The sequence below is a fragment of the Elephantulus edwardii genome, unplaced genomic scaffold, assembly GCF_000299155.1.
Source record: "Elephantulus edwardii isolate Elephantulus edwardi_28Jun2011 unplaced genomic scaffold, EleEdw1.0 scaffold00267, whole genome shotgun sequence".
Lineage (NCBI taxonomy): Eukaryota > Metazoa > Chordata > Mammalia > Macroscelidea > Macroscelididae > Elephantulus > Elephantulus edwardii.
The window spans coordinates 1,671,970-1,688,262 of record NW_006400017.1 but is presented as its reverse complement, the minus strand read 5'-3'; the positions used below and the strand labels follow the sequence as shown (position 1 = coordinate 1,688,262).

The window sequence follows — 16,293 nt, the reverse complement described above, 5'->3', positions numbered from 1 at the left end:
ATTGGCACAGGACAGAGTGGAGTTTAGGGCTGTTGTACATAGGGTCGCTATGAGTCGCAGGCGACTCGACGGCACATAACAAGAACAACACATACCATGCACATACATGCACATAAACATACAAACCAGAATTAACATCCAAAGAACTGGAGATAATACAGCAGTTTGAAAATGCCTATGCAACATATGTTTTAAAAGGTTAAGGAGATAAGAACATGGAATACAAACCACTTTTAAATTAAGCCTTAAGACAAAGAAAGTCAGCTCCAGCTGGAATTTTGGGGAGCATGAGGAGTGTTTGAGACATCAGGCTAAGGAAATGGGAACTGCTGGAAACCAACCCTGGCTCCCAGGATTGAGATCTTGGCTGGAGAAAAGCTTGGGATCAGCAATGAGGTATTGGAAGCACCCAGAGAGGAAGTGACTGGCCAGGCTGTGAGGCAGGAGATGGGGGTCTCTGGAGGGAACCCTGTATTTAAGGCCAGGCAATTGCAAAGTGACAGGAGTACAAGCTCTGTGTACATCACCTATTTTGATGGAAGCTTCTTCCAGAAACCATTCTGTATGTGACCTTCCCAAAAGATGTTCCCCAGAGCCTCTCAGAGACTTCTTGCACAGCCTGCCTTGTTGCACAGAACCCCTGGCTATGTTCTTCAGTTCTGTTGTTGTGACTTCCTATAAAATGATAATTCCATCCGTATGGCCTTGATTTTCCCACACCTAGTCCAGGCATGGACTCTATAAACAAGCACTGAAATGAATGAAATGAATGCATGTGCTCTACTGCTCTGTGGGAATTCACATTATCAAGCCACGGGGGAATGAGACTCAGAAGGAGGTAGAAAGGCAGCTGGTTTCCTCTTCCTGGGCCCCTCTTTCCTCTCTCCTCCTGCTTCATACTCTGTTCTGGGCAGAAACAGCATCAGTTTCCCAACTCTGGCAGGTGCTGTCCCAAATTCAGCCTCTCATGAGCATTATGAAGCATCTGAGGTTGTGTTTGTGCAAGATTTCTCATTCTTCTCTCTCTCTCCAATATGTTGCTTTCAGCTGCTATCACGTCATCCTCTGATTCTGGGTAACCCTACACACATTGGAACAAAATACTTGGTCCCACATCATTCTATGATGGGTGGTGAACTAGGCCACTGTGACACCTAGGGTTTTGTTTGGGGTTTTTTAATTGTTGCAAATACATACACAGTACACCATCTGTCAATTTCATGTTTTTCCAGGTGCATAATTTAGTGATATCAATTACATTAATTCTGTCATGTAACCATCACCTGTAATTGTTGCCCGATTTTCCATTATGATAAACAGAATCTCACTGTCTCCTTAACAAAGATGAGAGGGTTTTCACTGGCTGGTTTTCCATAGCTTACTTCTAATTGCATCTTAATCTGGAAGCTCAGATGAAATTTGTTCAGCACAGCAATACACACACACACATCCTATAGACAGAAAAGCGGTAGTGACACCTGAGGAACATCAGCTGGGAATCAAACTCAGGTCTCCCTGAGTTTACCTGGAAGGTAAGAGGCACTGAATCATCTCTGCTTCAAATCACTCTAATAACTGCCTATGATCGGACACCTACAATGGAGCATATACTTTGCCAAGTATTATTTCATTTAAGCTTCATAACGTTTTTACCAGCTCCATCATGATGCCTTTGAGCTGTGGTGCTGCAGAAGAATTCTGAGTGTACCATGGACTGCAAAGAGAGAGTTCGACAGTGACTAAGGAGGATAGAAGGAGAATTGATGCTTTTGAGCTGTGGTGCTGGAGAAGAGTATCGAGGGTACCATGAACAGCTAGCAAACCAGATTCATCCTGGAAAGGGTTAAAACGGGTGTTTCCCTGGAGGCAAGGATTCTGAGGCTCTGGAGAGGTCCTTGGAGAGGGACATCATGCTTGGGAGGGTGGAGGGACAGTGCAGGAAGGGAAGGCCCTCTATGAGGTGGATTGATTCAGTGACTTGGGTAATCGGGATGGGTGTATCGGAGACAGTGCGACTGGCACAGGACAGAGCAGAGTTTAGGACTGTTGTACATAGGGTAGCTATGAGTCACAAGTGACTCGATGGCACAGAACAACATAACAACCACCATAGACTGCTAAGAAAACAAACAGGTTCATCCTGGAGAGTGTTAAACCAGGCTGCTCCTTGGAGGCAAGGATTATGAGGCTTCATCTGACATACTTTGGACATGTTGCAAGGAGGGACCGGTCCTTGGAGAGGGATGTCATGCTTGGGAGGATGGAGAGACAGCGCAGGAGGGGGAGACCCTCTATAAAGTGGATTGATTCAGTGACTGGGGTAATTGGGGTGGGTGTGTCAGAGACAGTGAGATTGTCACAGGACAGAGCAGGGTTTAGGGCTGTTGTACATAGGGTCGTTATGAATCTCAAGCAACTCGACAGCACATAACAACAACAACAACAACATCATACAGATGAAGAGATTAAGGGCTCAAAGAGATGACATGATGATCGGAGGCCCTGGCACAGCCATTCAGTGACAGAGTCAAGGTACACATCCAGATTTCTCAAACCAAACCACAGCTTCCAGCTCTCCCACCAGCCTCCTGCTTCCTTCTCCTCTGCCCTCCACCACTATCTCCCTTTCCTCCCAGCTCCCTCTGACTCTCCCTCCCTCCCTCCTTAGCTCATACCCTGTCTGACTCATGCATTCCTAGGCAGACAAGCAGAGGTGGGAAGGAGGTAGCCAGATGGATGGTGACTCGTAGTTTCATTTTGTCTTTTTATGGCTGCCAAGCATGGTTCTAGAGCAAGACCTAAAATTCCACGACCCCTTCTGGGCCCCCTCTGGAGTCCCTGAGAAGAAAAGAGCAAGCAAAGGGCTCAGCTTCAAACAAGTCAGTATGAAGATGACTGCACTCAAAGTCTACCTTTCGTGTTGATGTGATGGTGAGCAAGGGCCTTGCTCCAAAGATTCTGGGTTCTTTGGGCCTGATTTTACTGTCAATTCATACTCCACTGGCCTGGGGTGGAGAATGCCTTGAAGAAAATGTCCTAGACTAGGATTCAGGAGGCTAAGGCTCTGGGCCTAAAGCCAACACCAACTCAGGAGACTACAGACAAGACACAGCTGCTCTGAGCCCTGGTTCTTTGATTGGAAAATGGGATAATTACCCGAAGTATATGCACTAGTCTGAATGGCGGCCTTGACAGTATGGGATTGAGGGTTGCTCTGAACCAAGGACACCGGGCTGAGGAAGAAAAGCAGTAGATTCTATGGGCAAGACAGCCACCACGGAGACAAGACAGTCACCTCCGGATTCATTCCACTCATGATGGCCCAGTATGGTGCAGAGCAGAACTGAGCTCAGTAGGGTTTCCGTGGCTGTGACTTCCCAGAAACAACTTATCAGGTCTTTCTTCTCATGTGTCCCTGTTAAACTTTTCCGCTAACAGTCAAGCACATAAACATCTGTACTGCTCTGAGTCTCCTACTAACAATCACAAGATGGCCATTCTTTTGAGCTGGACCAGGACAGTCTCACCAAACTCTCCATGGGGGAAGGGCTTTTCCCAGTCAGCAATCTGCCTTACATGACAACTGAGAAATGACAGGGCGGAAAGTAGAAGTTGAAAAAGAGATGAAGGAGACAAAAGATAGGAGGAATAGTATGTGAAGATGAAGAGAAAAGTTTGCCTCTGGACACCAGGCATAGAAGTTAGCACCAGGGTAGGGCTTCTATTTAGTCTCTACTTCTTACTCAAGAGAGACTTCAATCAGAAGTTAAATTTCTCTCTCAGTTCCTCATTAATCATCTTGAATTTTATGGCCTCGGATACATCCTTCACTGACTCCATGGCTTCACTGTCAGGAACCCCTCCTTGATCCTCTTCCTTTTCTGCTTCTAAAAGTCCCACTTGTCCCCTCAGCCATGACAACGCTCAGGTTCAGTCCGATCCCTTCATACCCTGTCTTACAGCGTCACACATCACAAGACAGAGACTCTGATTCCTCTGCCAAGCACTTATACACAGTACGTGCTCAACAAACATTCTGCTTGTGATGGTCAAACGGGCAAAGGAACAGATGGTCAGATGAACAGATGGATGCATGCACAAAAATAATAAGCCTGCTTTGTCTGCTGACCAAGCTCCTGGTCAAAACTCCCCTCCATAAGAAGCCTGCATTAAGCCCCAGTCACAGTCTCCTGCTTTAACAGCTCAGCCTAAGAAGTTGCAATCCCTGTCTGCTGCCCTCCTCCCTCAAAACCTCAACTCCCGTCCCATCTCAAAGGCTGATTCAGTTGTTGCCCTAAGATTCCAATCCCGCAGGCCTGGCAGTCCAGGGAGTGTGGGTCTAGCCACCTTCCCAGAACCACCCACGAAGCTGATTTGTTTGTGGTGGGGGTTGTCAACTATTGTTAAGTCAGTTCCCAATACAGTCACACACACACACTGAAACGGAAATACTCTTGGGTCTTGCACTAGTCTCATGATTGCAGATCTGACCATAAAAATATGGGATTTTCATTGGCTGGTTTTCAAAAGTAGACCACCAGGCCTTTTTTCCTAGTCTTCCTTAGTCTAGATGTTCCATACAAGCCTGGTCAGCCTTGTGTTGTGTTCAACACAAGCCTCAACCTACAGACAAGGGGTCACTGATTTTTTTCAGGTGCTTTGGTCAGGAATCGAACCTAAATCTCCCACATGGGAGGCAGAAGTCCTACTATTGAACCACCATTGTCTTGACCTCTCCTGTCCCTGTCCTGAGGGTTATTCTGTAGACAAGAGAAGCCCTTTTCAAGTACTCTCATATTTTTGTGCCACAAATGACCCCCATAGAGGTTCCCATAAACCTTCCTTCAAGTCAGAGAATTCATGCATGCTGGGAGAAGTTCCAGATTCCTCACAGATAAGCCAACTTCTAGCCTCAGAGTGTCAACACTCCATCTCAATGTCCCATACACAGATGTCCACCGCCTGGTCACCAAAGACCAAAACCTCACCTTGTTGCTCCTCCAATCTCCCCATGGTCTCGATCTGCTCCACCAGGTCGTTTGAATTCCATTGGCTCATCCCAATGAGGATGGCGTTCTTCCCATCAGGCACGTCCTCTGTGGGAGGAAGCAGAGATAGGTCTGAGCAGGCAGGGCTGTGTGTCAGAGGGAGTATTCATTTATTTCTTTGAGTTGAGGTAGAATTGAACTATGAAAGACATCTGTAGTTATAGATGGGTATGAGACAGTTGGAGATTTTTGGCTTCAAAAATGCACTGTTGTTGTGCCCCACCGAGCAGCTATGTGTTACAACAAAAGAAAGTAACAAGGGAGCAGTCAAAATCGAGACTGAAAACCCACAGGGGCCTCCATTCCTGGCACTGAGCAGTATTTCTTAAAAGGCAGAGTGTTTACAAAGAGCGCAAACTTGCCACTTACAAACAGCTCTCCTCTGTGAGTTAACCCGAGTTCTCTGAGGCCCAGTTTTTCATCAGTAAAATAGGACTTGGAACGCCAAGCTTACAGACTTGTGAGAATCAAATTAGATGAAGACCTTGGGGCACAGGAAGTGTTCAGCAGATGACACAATCATTACGGTGATTCCTCCACATGACAAGTTAGTTGCCAGCAGGTCCTGAGTGGATCAGAATGTGTGTGTGGCAGGACCTGCTCTGAAGTTACCGAGAGTGGAGGTCTGTCTTTAAGTAATCCTTGAACTATGAGAAACCTTAGCCCACATCTTAGCCTGAGGAATATCTAAATCCCCTCTATTAATCCATCAAGCCTGTCTCTATCCTTGTCCTCTCCCCAGTCTGAGCTAAAGGATTGCTCTAGATAAAGTGAGACACTATTCCCGCAACACACTGGGCAGGAGCCCCAGGTCCCACACACCCACCGTCCACTACAAATACCTGGTGCGATTTGTGGTACCGTAAAGAGGTACTCCTTCTGAAAAACCCAGAGGGCCTCTCTCCTTCTCTTTTCCCCTCTTTCTTTTCTTTCTCTTCTCTCTCTCCCTCCCCTCATTCCTTTCCCATCCTAAGACTTCCTGGTGAAGAGTCATGTACTTTCTCACCAAGACTTGACATTACAAGGTATAAAAAAGAACCCCCAAGATCCATGATAGCCAGTAATAAAGGGGTGCATATGCACACAATGTTCACGGCAGTATTATTCACAATAGAAAAAAAAATGGAGACAACTTAAGTGCCAATCAAGGGATGAACAAATAAACAAATCATGGCACACGCATACAATAGAATACTATGCAATAATAAAGAATAATGAAGAGTCAGTGAGGCATCTTATAATGTGGATAAAAGTGGAGGACACTATGCTGTGTGTACTTAGCCGCCAATCATCTGAAGAAAAAGACTGTGTATGCAAACCAATATAAAATAAAAACACTTTTCAGAAAGAAGGCAAATATTGTGTAGTCCCACTATTAGAAAGAAGTCAAGAATAAATACACACACAGACAGCAAAATTCTTTGAGAGTCACCAGGGATGGGAGGGACAGGGAAAGGAAAATATTTTCCAGATTGTTGTTGTTGTTGTTGTTGTGTACCATGAAGTCAGAATCTACTCATAGCTGACCCTCTGGTGGGTTTTCTGAGACATTTAATCACATGAGAGGAGACTGCTCATCTTTCTCCCACAAAGCATCTTGTGGATTTGAACCACCTGTCTTTAAGACTGAAGTGCAGCTTCTTCACTAGGCCACCAGAGCTCCCTAAAGATCAAGTGTGCCAGAAGTGAGATACTTGTTACTTTGGTAATAGGAAAGGAAAAATCAAATAGAGACAAAGGCAGAATAACTTGACCAAGATAAGTAAAAATACAAAGTATATTGAAAAGGGACAATTTCAAACAGGATTGACATCAGGGCTGGGGGGAGACTGAGAAATATGGGATAAATAATGTATATTGCATTGAAACAGATGAGGGAGAAAATAGTTTAAAAGGAATATGTGATGAGGTATTATTGTCATGACAGGAGTCCAGAACGAAGGCTGCATAGTGGAGTAGACCTGGGGGGAGGGACTGTAAAACAATGGGGGAACTTTTCTTTTACTTTTCAAAGAGAAGAGTGTACTGGGGGAGAGGGGTGGGCAGGGAGAAAAGCGCAACAATGAATGAATGGAAATCCAAAGTCTTTGTAAATTTTCATTAAAATTAATTAAAAAATTATAAAAAAGAAGAGACAATTTCAGTAAATGTTATATAATATTATAACAATAGTGAAAACAGGAAAGTATTTGAGTGGTTATATGGGCAAAATAGAAAGACTAGTGTAAATAAATGCACTTGTATGTGTAGGTGTGTCTGCAGGCCTGTGCATATGCTGCATATCCACATAATGGGCCTAGCTGCAAAGCCTTCCTGGACATGTCCAGACAACTGACAGGATTGTTTTGCTGGGTTAAAAGAGTTGGTACTACAGTCTTGGGGAATAATTTAGTCGGTTGGTATAATAAAGTTCACAACACAATTTTCTACAACCTAGTTTGGTAAGCAGTGTCAAGGATTTTAAAACCTTGTAAACAGTCTTCTAAGACACAACTCTTGGTCTCTACTTCTCTGGAGCAAAAGAGAATGAAGCAAATCAAATCAAAGGCTCAACGAAGATTTCAGTACATGAGCCTGAAAGCCTACATAAGCCACATCCTCTTCTAATGTGAGAATTAAACGGTGCCTGATACCACCACCAACTGTTTGACCAGGGATACAAGAGATGGTCCCTGACAGAATGGGAGATCAATGTATGACAAAACTCAAATTCTTTTAAAAAACAAAAGGCCAGGCCTACCAGATTGATAGAGTTCAGAGGAATCCCTAAGATTATTGCTTTAAAATGACCTTTGAGTCAAAGCTTTTTCTGCAAGTCATCTTTCAGTCAAATAACAGAATAGCTCATAAAATAAATAATACCATCCATGAATAATGCAGTATCTTAAACAGTTAACAGTATGATACCAAACAGTCAACATGTACACCAGAATAAAGATGAGAGGGCCAGGAGGGGAAGGGAAGCTAGATCAGTGGAAACAAGACAACCAGAATGGAGATGAATGCAGACACACTACAAAAACTGCAACCAGGTGTGCACAAAAACTTGCATAAATTTTTAAGGAGTACATAATTTACTATACAAACTGACGTAAAGCACACTAAAAAAGTTTTTAAGGAAAAATTGGAATAAAAGGAGAAAGTTGGTTTTACCACTATGAACATTCAGACCATTTGGAGCCAATATGGAAGTCTGAGGAACTGTCCAGGGTTCTGAATCCTCCTCGCTCAGTCCTTCAGCCCCTATTTCTGGCCGGGACAATTAACCAGAGAACCAGATCCATTGCTGTTGAGTCAATTGAACCCAAATCAACTATGCAGGGCAGAGAACTGCTCATGGAGTTTCAAAGCTGTACATTTTTACGGAAGCAGACTATCACAGTTTTCTTTTGCACAGTGGCTGGTAGGTTCAAACTGCCAACCTTCCATTTAGCAGCCAATCACTTACTCACTGCCCTGCCAAGGCTCCTACTTCTGCTCTGCTTTCTTGTTGTTGTTGTGTACCCTCAGGTTAGAAGAGACCCTTAGACACTTCACTAAAGAAGACATTCAGATGACTAACAAGCACATGAAGAAATGCTCAAAATCCCTAGCTGTAAGGGAGATGCCAATCAAAACAACTATGAGACATCATCTCACCCCAGTCATAATAGCAAAATTTAACAGAACAGCAAGCAACAAATGCTGGCGAGGTTGTGGAGAAACTGGAACCCTTATTCACTGTTGGTGGGAGTGTAAAATGGTGCAACCCCTGTGGAAGGCGGTATGACATTTTCTCAAAAAGTTGCAAATAGAGATACCATTTGACCCAGCAATTCCACTACTGAGAATATACCCCACCAAAGAGACCATAACTGACATCCAAGCAGATATATGCACACCCATGTTTATCGCAACTTTGTTCACAATAGCAAAGAGTTGGAAACAACCCAGGCGCCCATCAAAAAACGAATGGATAGAGAAGCTGTGGTATATTCACACAATGGAATACTACGCTGCATTGAAAAACAAGAAACTCATGCAACATTATTCAAAATGGGTGACCCTGGAGGACATTATGCTGAGTGAAGTATCTCCGTCACAAAAGGACAAATACTGCACGGTGTCACTGTTGTAAAACAGGACTGACATCGGGGTTGGGGGGAGACTGAGAAAGATGGATTCAATAATGTATACTGCATTGAAACAGATGAGGGAGAAAACTATTTAAAAGGGATATGTGATTAGATATTTTTGTCATGACAGGAGTCCAGTGCGAAGGCTGCATAGTGGAGTGGAGCTGGGGGGAGGGATTGTAAAGCAATGAAAGAATTTTTCTTTTACTTTTCCACGAGGGTAGTGTACTAGAGGGGAGGGCTGGGAGGGGGAAAAGTGCAACAATGAACGAATGAGTGAGTGAGTGAATGAATGGAAATCCAAAGTTTCTGTAAATTTTCATTGAAATTAATAATAAATTTAAAAAAAAAAAAGAAGAAGCGACCCTTAGCTGGCCTTCCAGCAGGTTTTGAAAGACAGTTAAGCTCCTCGTGCGGGAGAAGATTGCCGATCCTTCTCCCAGGGAGCAGCTGCTGGATTGACATCACAAGCCTTTGGGAATGCAGCGCAGCTTCTTGCCACTAGGCCACCCAAAGCTCCCAGAGCTTTGCTTTACTTATTTATTTAACAATAATTATTGAGTTCTTGCCACACGCTGAGACTGCTGCGGGTGTTTTGCAAATATTAACTCATTTAATTCTCATAACACTAAGAAGGCACAATTATTAATATCTCCATTTATAGATGAGAAAATCAAGGCAGAGGTTAGTTAACTAACTTGTCCAAGGCCACCGGCTAGAGCCAAGATTCAAATTCAGTTTGTACTGTTTCAATAGTTCTTAAATCCTGTCCCCCTGATGGCCTGGGCTCAGCACCCTATATTGACTGCCTCACACTCTGCCAGGCATCAGGCACGCCTAAGCAGTGTCCTGAGTCTTCTATGCTATGTTTGGGTGGCTTGTTGTTGTTGTTGTTATATACTGTTGAGTCGACCACGACTCACAGGGACCCTATGCAAAATAGCTCTGAACCCTGCTTTATCCTGGCCCAATCTCACCGTTTCTGACACACCTACCCTCCTTATCCTAGTGACTGTGTCAATCCATCTCATCTGAGGTCTTCCTCTCCTGCACTGTCACACTATCCTTCCAAGCACGATGCCCTTCTCCAAGGACTGGTCCCTTCTGGCAACATGCCCAAAGTATGTGAGAGAGAACCTCAAAATCCTTGTTTCCAAGAACAGCCTAACTTAATCTTCTCAAGGGCAGACCTGTTCTCCTGGCAATCCATGGTTTAATACTCTTCTCCAGCACCACAACTCAAAGGCATCAATTCTTCTTAGGCATTTATTTATACTTGTAAGTAGCATAATGTCCCAGAAGGGTCCCTAACTGAGTGTCCATCCAGACTCTGTCAAATGAAAGTCTTATACCTTTGCACATATTTCTCAACCACTCATCCCCCCATTTAGCTCCTAAATTAGAACAGTAACTTCTAGCAAGCTGTTGTGTGGACAAATGATACAATAAGCTTGAAAGAACCACATAAACCAGGATGCTGTCAATAAATACGAAAACTAAAAAAACAAACAAACAAACAAACATGATAGCTGTCAAGACAGTAGCATCTCATAGCTGACTCTCCAGGAGGTTTCTGAGGAAGAGATCACCCACTTTCCTCCCTTGGTGCCACTGGTGGATTTGAACAAGAGAGGTGTGGCTTGGAGTCAGCAGCGTGACCACAGCACCATAGAAGGCAGCATCTCAGGGATGGAGTCATCAGTGGCATAAATGGTTAAGCACTCAGCTAGGACATAAAAGGCTGGAAGTTCAAATCTATCCAGAGGCACCCCAGAAGCAAGACTTGGTAATCTACTTAAAAAAAAAAAAACCAGCCATTGAGAAGTCTATAAAACAAGCTTCTACTCTGATACAGAATCATCATGAGTTGACATCAACTTGATGGCAACTGGTTTCGTCTTTGTTTTTATTCCTGGGGGAGCAGAATTGCAGAGCTTTGTCAAGAATTCAGTTCTGGAGTTAGACTGGCTATTGGTGTCTGTTTTATGAGTCTGAGTAACCTCAATGCTGTTAGGGACCTCTCCAAAGTACTGAAGAGCTATGGTGTCACTCTGAAGACTAAGGTGCATCTGATACAGGCCATGGTCTTTGCAATCACTTGTTATGCATCAGAGAGTTGGACAATGATTAGGAAGGATAGAAGGAGAATTGATGCTTTGAGCTGTGGTGCTGGAGAACAGTACTGAATGTTCCATGGACTGCCAAGAAAACAAACAGATTCATTCTGGAGAGGGTTAAAGTGGGCTGCTCCATGGAGGTTAGGATTCTGGAGCTTCGTCTGACATACTTTGGACATGTTGTAAGGATGGACCTATGAACTTGGAGAAATGATAGTTCTAGAAAGGCATCAGGTCTTTTGTTCATAGAGTTGCTATGAGTTCTGCTCAACCCCACTGCAGTCAACAACAATAATCACAGTAGTACCTATGTCACAGGATTGCTGCGAAGAGTCAATGAGATAATGCAGGTAAATCACTTCTAAGAGAGCCTAGAGCAGGAAGGGAATTAATAGAGTTAATAGCACACGCTGATGAAGATGGAATGTCCCCCTTATCACTCACACTACCACTGCTGCTACCACCACCAGCAGCAGTGGCAGGAGAGGTTATGCCCCAACACTCACTCTTGGTTCTAGTCATGCCATTGTCTGTCCTTGTCATAGTCTCACCTCGGCTGCAAAGTGAGGGTAGTCAAGACTCCCTTGCAGCCCACCTACAGTTCTTTCCTCTCCTGATCCAACCACTTATTGATTCTAACCCTCACTTTACTAATGAATGAGTTCCTTTACACCTACTGTGTGATGTGACTTCCATCCTGCAGGAATCCCATTGTGCGAAACATGCGATAGCAAACTCTGACACTGTGAAGCAGGCGAGCGAGCACCTGGGCACTGGCAGGTGTCCAACAGGTGCGCAGCACATCCTGGCTCTCGCCTTCCCCGATGCGATCAGCCCTACATGGGGGTGTTCCGCAGACTATCAGAAGCCTGGAGGACTTCCAGGCTGGGGAGCTCTGTGCACACTGACGTCTGTGAGACCCTGGTCTCGTTCCTTCTCTTCTGAAGGGCATGCATACCCTTCCCGGTCTTCCACTCCTGGTCTTTTGTTTCCTTTCCTATTAAATCTACAGTAAGATCTGCCAAAGATGGAGCCTGTGTAGGGTGGAAATGATCAGAGAAGGTATTTTCCACTTAAGTGAGCGAAAGGAAATTGGTAAGACTGCATCCTGTCAGGGGTGGAAAACTCACAAGGCCCTGAAAACATGGTGATCCTGTCAATTTCCGGCTCTTGCAGGTTTCACTGTATCCTTCTATCACATGCCCCTGTGTTTCTGTCTCCTAGACTCTTAGGCACTCCTGTCTCTCCATCTGTCTCTCTCTCTCTCCGAGGAGGCCCCCTTTCTGCTCCCTTGAGCAGAGAGAGAGAGAGTGTTTGTGTGTCTCCATGGCTTTCTCGCTCTCTCTGCTCCCTCAGCCCCAGCCCTGTCTCTCCAGTTGTCCCCTCTATCTTACTCTGCCTCCCTCTCCCTCTCTTGGCCTCCCCTTTGCCCCCATGCTCTCCATACTCGGTCTTCAGATCTTCCAGTCAGGCAATAATGAGCTTTTCCTCCGAGTAGCAGTGAGAAGGAAGACATGCACGCGCGCACACACACACACACACACACACACACACACACACACACACACACACCACATTACACCGCATACAAGGAAGCAACTGAAAGAAATTGTTCCTCTCAGAGTCGTTCAGGCAAACAGGGGAGCCGCGTGCCTCAGCCCTGAGTCTCTGCTCTACTTCCCCTCAGCATGTGCCTGCCTCCCCACAGGAGCCCGTGGAACCCACAAAAGGCACGTTTGGATAAATGTCCTGGTTATTGATTTTGCTTTTCATCTTCTGGTGAGTCTTCCCTGCATGCTAATCCTCATCCCCCAGTGACCTCTGGGGAATGCACAGTTCTAGCATCTACTTCACGCCCACTGAGCCCCCCAGCCCCATTCCAGGATCAAGCTGAGCCACAGTCGCCAGGATTGTGGCCTTGACCCCAGAGGCAGCCCTGGTCTTGACTGCAAACTGATCCCGACAATGGCCAAAGTCTGGACACATTTCTTTAAGCATAACTTATAGTTCTAAAAAGAAAAGCTTTTCCCCCTTACCCTGGAATTGCCGTTTCTGCTGGATCCACGGGGCTCTGAAGCTCTTTATCCTGTGCCAGACATGCGGCCAAATGCTGACTGCCCTTCTCCAGATGGCCCACCCAGTACCATGCACTCTTCTTGCAGCAGGCCTATATGGCCAGTCTTCCCAAGGACCTTTGGTGTTTGTCCTGGGGTTACTTTCATCCCCCACAGCCATAACCACCACTCTCTCTTTATCATGTAGTGGCTGTTATCTATACCCAGAAGCCTTTGGGGCTAGCACCATAGCCTTCCACTCCCACAGTGGGCGGTCAAGAAACAGGGAGGCCAGAGAGTCAGTGACTCATCAGTGGTTTGCTCCTGTGATGGCTCCTTTACCCAAGCATTCTCTCTCCACTTCCCACCACGGCATCCTTCCACTTCAACACAGGAGGCAAACAATTCTAGCCTTGTCATTGTGCAGATGAGGACTCTGAGGCTCAGAGAGGGGACAAGAACTCACGAGGGTCAGGCATCACCGATCAGTGGCTTAGCCTTGATGAAAATCTGGGTTCTATGGTCTCAGAGGGCATGGACTTGCTGTACATATTCCCTTGGAAGTGGTGCCCACCTGGGAGGCTGAGGGATCAAAGGAGACACACTTCGATCTAGGAGAAGGCCTCAGAGGTTTGACCTTCTGTGCCTTGAAGTTCTTGTCTATAAAATGGAACTCTTTATTCCTGTCCTACCATCTTCTCTTGGTTGCTAAGGGAAACCAGTTCAGAGTGGCATGTTGATTCTCTGCACAGAGCCCAGCTTCTCGGGCCCAGCTTTCTGCCTGGTGAGGGAGCATCAGCCAGTGGTACCAAAAACCCAGGGAACAAAGGAGGCAGGAGCCTTGGCAAAAGGCTGCCAGGCAGAAACTTTCCAATTTCTACCACAATCCCCCTCCCTTGTCAAAGAGGGCCTCCCAGACTTTGTTCCTGGTCAAGCCACTGAAGGTCTGATGAGCTTGTTCCCAGGGCCCTGCAGAAGGAACTGAGAAGTTCTTTATGCAGCTGCCAGGACCTGACTTGCCTGTGCACCGCCATGAACTATGACGATTTAGACGTTGTAAAGAGTGTCAAAAGCAAACAAATGTTTCCTATTAAAGTGAAAGAGTGGGCCTGGGCACTGTGGCTACAAAGCCTTTACAAGGCCATTTGGGAGTCTCATGATGCCATCAGAGCTGAGAAGACCCACAGAGGTGAAGTCCAGTGTCCTTACGCTTGCTTGGCCCAACGTTACACCACACATCCTGGGCAGGGCTATGTCAAGAATTCAGGACTCCTACCTGTAAGTTCAAGGCAATTCCCACTGAGACTACCGTCCAACAGTTAAGTTCAAGGTTGTTGTTAGCTATTGTCTAACTGGTGTCCAACTCATGGTGACTCCAGGCACAAATGCAACAAAATCCCACCTAGTCTTGGGCCATCCTTATGACTGGCGGCAGATCAGACCACTGTAATTTATAAGATTTTCACTGACCGAGTTTCAGAAGCAGGTGGCCAGGCGTTTCTTCCTAGACTATACTAGTCTAGGAAGCTCCACTGAAACCTGCTTCACGTGACAGCAGCATGGAAGCCTCTAGTAAATGGGTGGGTGGTGGCTGTGCATGACCAGCACAGGCTGGGAATCAAAGCCAGGTCCCCCACACAGAAGAGGAGAAGTCTGCCAGGGCCCTCATAAGTTCAGGGTAATATCTTTGATTTGTACCTAGATGTCTGATGGACTTTAAGACTCCACTAGTTATGGAAGTCATGTGTATAAGTGGAAGAATATGTTTGAAGATATGACATTTTCTAAATGAAGAAATGCATTTTGCTCTGCATAGTGACCCATGTTTGGCTATGTCAACTGAGCCAAACACACTTCAAATAAATTCCTCTGATGACACTGTGGTGATGCTAATGACCTGATCGGAAGCCCCAAGGGCCCCTCAACCCTCTAAGTAAACCCTAGTGCTGACCAATGAGCTGGAGCTTAAGGAAGAAGAGCGAGGAGGCCCAATTTCACAATCAAGTCAAAGAAAGACCTGACCTGGACAGTAGATGCCCTAACTCCTGCCCTGTGCTCCCACCTCAATGTGCAGTCCTGGGAGGTCTGTTTCCTGCTCTGGCCTCAGTTTCCCCAGCAGGACTTCAAGGAGGAGGAGGTGGAGGAAGTGTTCCAAAGGCCAGCTGAGCATTGACTCTCAGTGACATGTCATTTCCCATTTATTCTAGCTCTTAGTTTCTCACTCCTCTTGTCATTTGGGCAGCAGATGTGGGAGGTAGGCTAGAGGCAAGGGCTCAGAGCTGGAGCCAGGGAGAGAGAGAGATCCCGGGACAAAAGGATGCCCAGGTGCATGAGTGAGGCCCTGCCACCCAGGGCAGCAGAGCATGTGAGGAAGCTCAGGGATGGGCTGCCAGTGCCCAGCTAATCTCTGTGGGGATGCTCAGAAAGGGCCTCCCTCTGTGGGAACCCCTCTGCATTGAGAGGAACCACTGGACTTGATCTCTGTGGTGGTGAAGGAGCCGTATGAGGAGGTCGTAGGGGAGACCCATCTTCTACGGCTGCATCAGTGGGAAGGGACAAGGCTGGCGCTCGGACAGCTGGGATTGGCACTGTAGAGGCAGCAGGATGAGAGGCTACTCCAAGCCAGAGTCAAGGTTAGAGCTCAAGCTGGGCTGGAGTGTGGAGAGCAGATGGCTGGCCCTTCAAAGCAGACCTTAGATCTCTATAGCCCAGCCTGAACAGAGGGGGAGCTGGCTGGACTGGGCCTGAACCAGGTTCCTGGTTGCAAGAAAGGATGCAACCCCTATTGTCTTGAGTCACCCCTTAGTGTCTTGAGTCAAGGCAACACACAGGAAGACCAGGAATCAGCAAATTCAAAAGACAGGAGATTCCCTGCAGCCTGGTGGAGGATCCTGTGAACGATGATGTGTTGGGGAAGGGTTTTGGGGAAAGGGCTACAGAAAGGGGAGAGCAGATATGC

The 16,293-nt window shown here is 46.1% G+C and overlaps 1 protein-coding gene across 1 annotated transcript in view; it reads right to left on the bottom strand.

Annotated features, from left to right (window-relative positions):
- Positions 1-16,293, bottom strand: part of PITPNM3 (PITPNM family member 3) — a 107,652-nt gene that overhangs the window by 85,398 nt on the left and 5,961 nt on the right. The window contains exon 3 of the mRNA XM_006899803.1: positions 4,989-5,096. Coding sequence (XP_006899865.1) covers positions 4,989-5,096 — 108 coding nt within the window. The remainder of the gene's footprint in view (positions 1-4,988; positions 5,097-16,293) is intronic.